General features: G+C 44.1%; 1 protein-coding gene across 3 annotated transcripts in view; it reads right to left on the bottom strand.

Annotated features, from left to right (window-relative positions):
- Nucleotides 1-1,790: 1,790 nt before the first annotated feature.
- The window catches only part of LOC125312411 (cysteine-rich motor neuron 1 protein-like), a 46,107-nt gene continuing 37,301 nt past the window's right edge, over nucleotides 1,791-10,596 (bottom strand). For 2 of the 3 annotated variants that reach the window (XM_048270945.1, XM_048270947.1), the window contains 6 exons: nucleotides 8,894-9,133; nucleotides 7,786-8,001; nucleotides 6,257-6,478; nucleotides 4,513-4,647; nucleotides 3,795-3,973; nucleotides 1,791-2,984 (listed from right to left, as the gene is read on the bottom strand). In XM_048270945.1, coding sequence (XP_048126902.1) covers nucleotides 2,790-2,984; nucleotides 3,795-3,973; nucleotides 4,513-4,647; nucleotides 6,257-6,478; nucleotides 7,786-8,001; nucleotides 8,894-9,133 — 1,187 coding nt within the window. In that variant the 3' untranslated portion in view covers nucleotides 1,791-2,789. The remainder of the gene's footprint in view (nucleotides 2,985-3,794; nucleotides 3,974-4,512; nucleotides 4,648-6,256; nucleotides 6,479-7,785; nucleotides 8,002-8,893; nucleotides 9,134-10,596) is intronic. The other variant, XM_048270946.1, reaches the window with a different exon arrangement.

Here is a 10,596-nt window from a genome sequence, read left to right as displayed (position 1 = left end):
GTTTGGAATGAAACAGCCAAGAAAAGAAGGTGCAAAGTTTTCTGTGAAACTCTTGGTGAACAAAACAAGGCAGTGCATCCAAAGGCACCCTGCAAGCATTGAGCAAGCCTGACTCTGGGGATATTTTTCAAAGTAAGACAGAGCACAACAAAGAAATACCAAGTCATCTTAACAAGACTTTCAAAATGAGCTCCCAAACAAGTTTTTTTTCTTCACGCATCTTTATTTTTCCAAAATAAGTGTAAATGTTACAGTTCAACATCTAAGAAATAGGTATTTACAGTTTGCCAAGAAAAGTAAATAAATAAGCTGGAATATCAAAGCAGAGGAAGATGGGGAACTGGTTTACGGTATCTAAAATGTACAGCAGCTTTGGCTACCAAAATCCTTTGCCAAATACAAAACAGAACACCTTTTTTACTTTTAATTCAAACTATAGTTTAGTATTAATAAATAAAGCTATGTGAAAAAAATAAATAAGATATCCTCTCATCTACTTTGTTTATCTATCTTTTTTACATGTAGGAAGTACAAACTGCAGAAGGTTATACAGATTCCCTCTTCACTTCTCAAAAAAGACTGTCATTGAACTGAGACTACGCTGAGTTTGTGTGAGACACACACACAGGCACAAACTGCACGTTTTTCAGCTCCATTTGACTGAGTGTTATGTATATCTAGCATATACATCCCCCTCCTTTATTTTGGCATCGATACACACTTTCTACTGAGACACCGGTGACGCAACCAACAAATGAGTTCCAGAACTTTACTATTCTTAACAGAGGTGGTTGTGTAATAGTGCGAGAGACTGGGGCTGTGGGGAGGCTTTCTTTGGGCTTCTTTGACTTCAACCAAGCCCGGCTGCTGTGGAACAGTTTGATTGTTGGAGTGGTTTGTCATCTTCTTACGAGAGATGACCACGGGGGCTTTCTTTCCTCTCACAGGCCCAATCTTTTGCACCTTTTAATTGAAGCATCTGATCTGTAGTCAAGTTCATTGTTTAAAACGTCTACAAATTATGCAATTAGGACTTGCAACCTCTCATATACACCTTGTGAAAACAGAGGGCTGTGCGACCTTCATGCATGAATTGAAAACGGACTAATGGCAAGCCAACACCACCAAACATTACAACATTGTATCACTTGGCACATTTAGTGTAGTTTGATGCTTGATCAGAACCAGTTTTGAAAGACTATGAAAGACTCAATGTTTGCAGTCCAAGTCTGTATATTTGCTCTGTGTACACAGTATGGGCATCCAAGTTAGAGAATTCACATGAGCCCTCTGCCATAAGACTGATGTAACCATTTCATTGTCATGCCATGGCAGATGCCATATTTTGTTATTATTCATTTGGATAGTTGAAGTTTAGTGATGTAACAGTCATGCATTCACTGGAAGTCATAACGAGTCCTATGGTCCCGCTTTCAAGTTCAAAACAATAACAGCCTGTATTACATGCCTGTAGTCTCACAGTATAATAATTATTCTGATAACTTTAACACTCAGAAATAATCAAGAGAACAGTATGTGGCATCAGCAATGACACATAGATGACAGTTGTGTTAGTCTTAGGGTTTGGGAAAAGATATATTATAAACTACAACCCCAAGCTTTTATCAGTGTGATTGATATGGCACAGTAGAACTGGCAGATGAGTGACACTCAATGCTTCCCCTCTGCTCAGATGCCAATACATTTGCTCTCAGAGAGCAGATACGAATCCAGGTTGAACTTTTCCAGCCCAGAATCCTAATTTCCTAAACACTTCATCTCAACCCCCTCAAAGAAGCCAGGCTTTGGTTTTTCAATGAGGCAGATTACCTCATAAAACTTACTCGTAGGGATGTTTAGTCTAGAGTTTCAGTTGTTTTATATCACCGCTAAGGAGATAGCCAAAACAAAGGCATAAACGTGACTAAAAATAATATGTTTGAATAATACAAGTGGAGATATATGTATATAAAAATGGTAAGTTGGACTCCACTCCTAAGAGAAGTGAGGTTATTTAAGGAATCCATTCTTGAGGGCTTTTCAGGGTCTTCTGTGATTGAACCTTTAGGAATGTTGGTCATCTATTACGTCCTTCAGTCTGCTATGCTGCGTAGTGCATTAGCCGGTTAGCTGGTGTGTGATGTCCAATTCCAGTAGGGGCACACAGCCTCACGAGCCACAAGCAGATCTCTAAGCCCTGTCAGAATCCAACACCTGCCCTAAAGCTTTTCCTTCTCCCACAAGACAACATGGTTTTGGATTGATTCATAATGTTGTCGCTCAGAAGTCCATGGTGTTCAGTCAAAGCCCTCTATGTGGCTCATTAAACAATTTGCCTCAAGTTTTTCTTTCTCAGATGTAGACACGGCATAGTGTGTGACGGCACCCTTGGCATGTACATGTTGCAGAGCACTGCTCCGCCATGTTTCTTCCATGTATCTGTGATGCAGGTTAAAGCTCCAAATGGGGGAAAGGTAACACGGTAGTCATAGGCATCGTCACATGTTGCAAAATGCTCTCCTTGTCTCCAGTGAAAAGAGAACGAATCCAAACAGAGATCTATTAGTGTTTCTTGTTGAGACACCTCTGGTTGTGTGTGTGTGTGTGTGTGTGTGTGTGTGTGTGTGTGTGTTTGTCTGTGTTTGTTTGTGAATGTGTCTGTGACCAAGTGAAAACACATTGTTCAGTCATGTATTGCCACTCACTGTGGCAATGTGTATGTGGGGATTGTGTAGTGTGTATGGGTGTGTGCAGGTAAGTGTGATGTGTGTGTTTAGTTTGTTTTCGCCCTAGCGCTGGACCTTCCCGTGTCCGTTGCAGAGTTTGGCTCGAGGGATGCTCATCCCTCTGTCCACACAAGGAGATCCCATGTCTGAGGAGAAGTTGATGCCGCAGTCGTTCTTCACGCTCTGGAACTTGTTCTCCTTGGACGGTTCCATGTAGACCACTGAGTTCTTGTTCACATGCTTCTTAAGAATCACTGTCTGGAAATGGAAGAATGTCCAAAGATATTAATTCAGTGACCAGAGCTCTGTATACTTTTTTACCTAGCTATGAAATCAATGTGCCTGTGTTACTTTGAGTCAAGACCCAAGTTCTGTCTCTCCCTTTCTCTGCCTGCTTGTCCTCTCTTGCCCTGCTCAAAGGATCTCATGAAACGTGAGATTAACGGCATTTTCTTTTTCATGTGGGCCTTGTGACAATATCCTGTTTTATGAAAAAGCCTCAACACATTTCTTCTCGCAGCTCATTCGAAGTTCCCTTTTAGGATTAAGGGAGAAAAGAACATTAACCTCCTCTAAATAGCAATCAGAACATATATTCTAGTCTTGCCTAGAACCCTGGGGCGATGCACACAATGTAATTTACTATACAGTAGCTGTGAAAGTCTGGGGCATTGGCACAGTGGCAGGCTGGTCTTAAAGTGGTATACATAGAGAATCACAGGAAGGTACAAAGACTACAGCATTTGAAGTGGTCCAAAGATAAAACTGCAAGGGATGGCCACATCCAGCAAATAGTTGTAGTAATATGCAGTTTGCTTTAACATGACAATGCTTTAACAATTAGAAGTGGTTGTCAGTGGAATTACTGGCAAGCCATTTGGCAAGCTCTAATATGGCTCCAAAGTAAGTTGTGAAACTCAGATGGTGTTTGTTATCTTGTTTTTTCAGCCCGGGTGGTTAGAACAACCCTGCTGGGAAGTTGTGCCTGTGTCTGTGTTATGCTTCTGGGCGCTGTTTAACAGAAATGGAAATTCCTCATAATTTATATATTAAAAAAAATCGGCTGACCTTTTTGGGGGCGCTGTAGCAGGACATCTGCACCCACTTCTTCTTTTTGTTGATGAGGAGCGCCACGACCAGGAAAATGACAATGGCAAAGAGGAGGCCAGCCAAGATCCACGCCGCTGATTGGTAGATCAGGGCCATCTCGGTCTGAGTCGGGGAGCCTTCACTCAAGCCCTTACCGTCTATGGAAACAATGAGGGGGGAAAGAAATACATTCATTCAGTGACAAGGTCATATCTCTGACTCCCTCACTGACTACACACACACACGCACACACACAGATGTACACACGTGTCTCATGGCATGCCAATATTTCCATTACATTATTCGACTCTAATCAATTTAAACGAAAACATGCTCGTTGCTCTCCTCCAGCTCGCTGGCTGTTTTCCTTGGCCGGCTGAGCGGATATTGTTTCCAAATTAATGTGCTGTGTCTCCGGATTGTTATGGCTTTATCTTAATCTCATTGTGGACCGCCATTTATCACCGCTAGCACAACTCCACGGTCTTGTTCACCAAGTGGAACTATCGAGTTAGCTCATTTGTCAAACTGTCAACGTTTCTCTCACCCCATGTCACAATTCTCACAATAAACAACAGAAAGAAAGAGTGAGAGAGCAAATTGAATCGATTGACTTCTACTAAAGTGTGGTAGTTAATTTCAGTCAAGTCAAATAAAATAGGGGAGACAGTAATAGAGACTTGGCTATTTTTCCTACCTGTTGATGCAATAATAGGTGGCACCGTTGCCGTGGTGATCCATGCCACACTGCTTTGCGTGGTGGAGGTGATGGATGTCTGAGGTGTGGTTGTCGTGGTGGAGAGAAGAATTGGCACCGAAGTGGTTGTAGCCTCTACAGAAACAAGAACATGGAAAAATATATCAGATTGTGTCAACACACACAAAACCACATAACATTACATAACCACATTAATCAGCACTATCTTATGTTGATAGTGTGCTTCCTGCAATTTCTATTGTGAGAATGTTAGGTTAAAAGATGGGGGGGGCAAGATTGTTTAGCCGCAAGGTCCAGTGCCAAAACAAAACGAAGATGAAACGACCACAAATCACAGGGAAACAATGCAGGACTGTGCTGAGCCTTTCCCCTCACAGGAAAACAGGGGCTTGCCTTTCGGTGGCCTTTCCAGGAGGAGGAGAGGGGCTAAGAGATGGAGATGGAGAGGGGGGGGGAGGAGGAGAACAGAGGGCTGAGGATGTGTAAAAAAAGCAAAATTGGTGGGTTAGGGGCAAGACGCAAGAGCTAAGAGCTAAGAATAGAGACAGCATCAAAGGGAGAATTTGAAGAAGCATAAAGGACAGAAACAGTGAAAAGAGAGGCAGGAGAAAGGGAAAGGAGACAAAACTGTAATAGATGAAGAGACTATGGCTGTTGGTACACTTGGAAAGACTAGTGTACAACATCAGAAATACCTAGAAAAACTATTTTCACAAAATCAATGGCTCTTATTGTTGCCAAGCATTCATTACTGATAGTGGTGGCTGTGTCGCTTTCTCAGCTTTTATTGGCAAGTTTGACCAGTGGCAGAAGGTTTCGCCAGAAAGTTGCTCAAGGGCAACTATCAAGAGCATAAAATTGGAGGGAAGGGGGCGGGGGGTTGAATAGACTTGAAGGAGAGACATGCAGTCAGAATGGGGCAAGTGGAGTGAGAAGAGAGAAAAAACACCTTGGAATGTTGGAGGAGCAGAGAAATGCTTTCCTTGCATCCAGAGCCCTGTGTCATGTGGAAAGTTGCTGCGAGTGAGAGGTAGAGTATGTGTGTGTGTCCACCTAGTGCCATGAAAACTAGTATCCCTGAGCACACACATACTTGCATACCTTCGGTTTTCTCTTCCGCCTGATGGATAGTCTGAAATCAACGTTCATTTAAACTCCATTCTCTTTTTTGAGGGTGCGTTAGAAAAGAGCACAAGGGCATTAGAATGCATCAGCTGCATACTTAAGCACCCTCTCTTCTCAATAGCAAAAGTGTAGGCGTCTACAGGAACAGTTGTACTGTAAGACCATGTCCCCATAAGGCATTTTAATGAGTGAGGACTGATGTGTTTTCTGTGTGGAGTAGTGGTCTTGGCTGGCACCTGGGAAAGTAAAGCTAATTATGGTGAATGGCGAAACGGGGCACTGTTGCCACCTGGGCAGACAGTGTTGACATAATGCCTCCATGTGTGCCAACAGTACTGGCACCTGAGCTGAAACTTTGGCCATCTTGGCACTCCAGCCCAAATGGCATTGACTTTGGATCAGGTACTGGTCCATCCGTTTGTTGCATCAATGCCTTTTAAAGTAAATTAGATGTTGCAGAGAGAGAGAGTGTGTGAGTGTGATATGAGTGTGAGTGTGAGTGTGTGTTTACAGGTTTACACACTACATCACTTATCTTTCACCTAAAACACTTTTGTCTGAAATGGTGGTTTTGAGCTGGACCAACATTGGCACTCACCCAGACAGTGTGGGCAGCATTGTCCCTTGCGGAGGACAGGCACCCGGCAATTGGCAGGCGGGCACCGCTGGGAGAAGCACTGGATGCTGCCATTCCTGCAGGTGCAGCTGGTGCAGGCGTTGGCCTTCCATGAGTCGCCGGCCAATAGCACGTCTCCATCGCTGGAGATACAGTACTCCTGTTGGCTGCCGTTGACTGGGAGGAGGGGCTTGAGCTTGTCTTCTGTTTTGAAGAGCAAGGCATGGAGGAGAAGATCCGAAAAAGACAAACCGGTTTTATTCACCTTTTGACATGGCTCCCCTACAATCTGAAGCTGTATACTTTCCTGATCCACATGCACTTATTAGACAGCAGGTTGTGCTTGGAGATAAAGGCAGCTTAAAATTAGACACTTCAACAAGACACAGATGACCCACTGTACCACTTTCATCTCCCTAAACCTCAAATCACCCACTTCTACCCCAATCATCCCTCACAAACACTAACACACACACACACACACACACACACACACAAATCTCACTCCTGACATCACTGCCAGCCCCCAGGGTCACTGGTCTCCCTGAAACAACAAAAGCAGCCTCTGTATTGCGGGCCGTGCCTCCTGTACAGTTAACTGCCTCAACTGCACACATCGATCACGGAGCTCTATTGTTCTAAACTCACATGTGATTCCTACATTCCTCTCAGGCCAGAGGGCCGGGGCGTAATTCAAAGGGGGCTCAGCAGCCTGTTGACAGTCTGTACTTTCGGGGGAGAGATGAGGGCAGACGATAAGAATGGCTGTCCCATGTCTCCCGACTCAAAGGAGAGCGACACAGGAGACTCTCATGGGCCAGTCATGCATTTCTGATTTGGGGGGAGGAAATAGGTCCGAAGGGAGTTTGGAGATGTGGAGTGGTGGTGTCAAGGAAGGACCTGTCTGCCCCTTAAAGATATGGGTAGAGGAGAGTGGTGTGTGTGTGTGTGTGTGTGTAGGGGGGGATATACGCATGAAAAGTCGAGGGCTTTGGCCACATGTGTTTTCTTGCCTGGGGCGACCAATGTTAAAGCCTGCCAGCCGGTTTGGACTGGTCTCTTTATTGGTCTGGGTCAGACATGAAAGTGGCCCATGGAGGCTTCAACGCGCAACCAGGGTTGATTCCCCTTAGAAACACATGCTAATAAAAAAAACCCACCCCCACCCCACCTCTCCCTACATTACTAGAGGCCCAGAGTCATCACACAACCAACCCTCCAGACGTATCTACGAGGATTTCTGAAAACCCAAAAATATCTTCACTTCACTCTGGCTTTCAGTTTCAGCTTTTTTTTTTCTTAGGGGAAAATTACACCTACTACTGCCAATATGAATTAAACATAATCGGAGAGGAAATAGCTAGTAAGTGGACTGGAAAATGAAATGATGAGAGGCGATACAGTAAGGTTAGTATGTGTTTGGAGTGTGTGTTGTGTGTGTGTGTGTGTGTGTGTGTGTGTGTGTGTGTGTGTGTGTGTGTGTGTGTGTGCAGCCGTGCGGTGCAGCTGACCTGGGCAGACGTGGCAGCAGGTGTCTTTGTTCCTGGTAGGTGACTGGCACAGGGCAGGGGGACAGACTTCTGTGTCACACAGCACCCGGCCCTTCCTGCAGGTGCAGTGTGTGCACTCGTCCAGGTTCCACGTCTCCCCCTCCACGTAGAGTTCCCCTCCAGGGGCTCGGCACACCACCAGGTCCATGCCCTCTGGCTGCCCGCTACCGGACTCATCTGTGGGACAAAGCCAGAGTTGCATTATGTGACTTCACACATAAACAAATTACTGTATCTACCTATTAATCACTTTTTTTGTTTCGTACCAGAACTCCTCACTAACGAATGTGAATCAACTGGTTTCAACATCCAGACACAAGAGCTAAGAGGGAAAAAGTCTAGACATAACCTGTGGATCCACGACTATACACTGATCCTTACTGTTGTTCATGATGTTGAAAATCTATCTACCTATCTATCCTGACCAGACTTGTCCAAAGTGTGTGTGGAAAGCTAGTGCATTGTGCATGATACAGTATGTTCTTCCTCTCATAAAACTAAGCATTCTTCCGACCTTTGACTCACCAAATATACGAGGGTGTTTTACACTCAAGCTGTAAAGTCTCACACCAACCATGTGTGATTTTCTCAGATCTTTACAGGAAGTGTGGTATTCATTTGTGGAACACAATTCAGTAATTAGAGGATCCCCCAAACTTAAAATTGCAATGATTTGCATTAGGCCCTCAGAAGACCACATAAACATGTCTTCATGTTATCATAATTTGATTGTTTAGACATTTTAATGCTCTTATGCTTTAGTACCATGTGGTAAGAGCTGGCAATTACCTATTGTGTTAGCATAGCATTGTTATATCATTGGACACTGAATTCCATAATTAGGCTACTAATGAGGGGATGCCATATCTGCTATAGCATGTAGCCTATGCCATGATTGGGTCAAACTTATGATAAAGGATTCAACATTTAGTTCAATTTTATTAACAAGGTGGAGAACGTTTGCCATTGTATAGAGCTTGTAGTCTTATCTGTAGGAGCTGGTGTGGTGTAGACTGCTTCTCATGCTATCTACAGGAGCAGCTGTGTCCTATCTGAAGTAGTGTTGTACCTTCACAGCTGGGGCAGCACTGGTTGGGCCGGACCACTGGACTGGAGCAGGCGGGAGCGGGGCAGGAGATGAGGACGCACATCTCCCGGCCAGCGTGGCAGTAGCAATCACGGCATCCGTCGTGCCAGCTCTCGGCCTCCTCGTAGCGTCTGCCGTTGGCCGTGAGGCAGTAGCTGGGTAGGGGCAGCACTGCGGAGGAGGAGGTGGTGGTGGTGGAGGTGGTGGGTGCACGGGCACTCTCTGAAAACACAATACACTACTTACAGTGGAGCAGAGGGAGAGCAATTGGCTCACACACATAGCACAGTAACTATGTGTTTTTTCTCTAAAGGGTTTTGCAGTAAACCTCAGCGAGGGGCCTTCTTCATAACAAAGCCATTAAAATTTACACTGCATGCAATACAAACCCAATGATGAAACCCAAAGGGTGTCTTTACCCACTAACATTGGGCTTCAATCCCGCTCAGCACAAATATATTGTCTTCCTTTAAGACCCTTTATTTCCAGTCATTTATAACCACACCACAACTGACGAAAAGTTAAAGGATTTCCCTTTTATTTTTGGCAGCAAAGCCGAAAACGTGGCCCATATTATTCTGCCAGGGAGATTAGCTATAATGTATATAAAGCCTTTGGTGCCCATAACAGGGCCACAGACTGTGTTAAACTCCATGTGACAGCTTGGACACCTACTTTGAAAAGGTTACTTGCGTCAATGAAATGCACTGTTCTATATTCCCCTGCCAGGGTAGAGGTTTATTTCTCTTTTTCCCACAACACACCGCAGTATATTTGTAACCTGTATAAAAAAAACACTCCCCATCATCTTAAATATTTTAACAGTCGGCCGAGTAACTGATCCAAAGTTTCAAAATAACGCTGACAGTTCTAGAATAGAATGGTGCATGTGTGTGTGTTTGTGTTTGTGTGTTTGTGTGTGTGTGCATCTGTGTTTGTGACTGAATGACTTTGTCCCAGAATAACATCTTGCTTAGTAAGGGGCCAAAAATATGTTCCAAGATACATTATTTAAACTATTAATGAAAAAAAAGAAAACAAACATCAAATGTGACTGGCACAGTAAAAATAAACTGCCCACAAACTTTCCTGAACTTTTCTGTGGGGTTTTTCATGAGGCATACAAACATGCACGCCCTACAGAAGAGTGTTAAATGAGAACAAGCAGACGCAGCTACAATTTACAACAGACCTCCTTGAAGAGGAGCATGGAGGTCACAAAAATCAATTTAGCTCAGATTGGCAACATTGTCATGGGAAGGAAAAAAGAGAAAGAAGTGTTCAACGATCTGTTAGAGTCTCCTGATATTATGGGTATTACTATGTGCTAATACCCAGACACACACCCAGCTGATTATTGGTTTCCAGCAGGAAACAATAGAACTTGTGTACTGAGACACCATGCTTTCAGAGGGATTAGTGTGGGTGTTGGACAGGTAAGCCATTAACCTATATGCCTGTCTGTCACTACACATTCATTGTATTTCCTAGGCTTTATGGTTGCATTCATTCTATAGTTGCATGACTTTGCCCATGTCCCTTCTACTGTATGTTATATCTGCTTAGAGATGTTTTTGAGAGCTCATTCCCTCAGGTCAAATCAAGGCCATTCATTTACAGGTATGACCATTAAAGCACTCCACAGATATCCATCATCAGTGTGTCAGTGGGGTGTGCGGCCACTG

This window comes from Alosa alosa, chromosome 19 (assembly GCF_017589495.1).
Source record: "Alosa alosa isolate M-15738 ecotype Scorff River chromosome 19, AALO_Geno_1.1, whole genome shotgun sequence".
NCBI lineage: Eukaryota > Metazoa > Chordata > Actinopteri > Clupeiformes > Clupeidae > Alosa > Alosa alosa.
The sequence above is the reverse complement of the archived record's forward strand: the minus strand, read 5'-3'. Positions and strand labels throughout refer to the sequence as shown.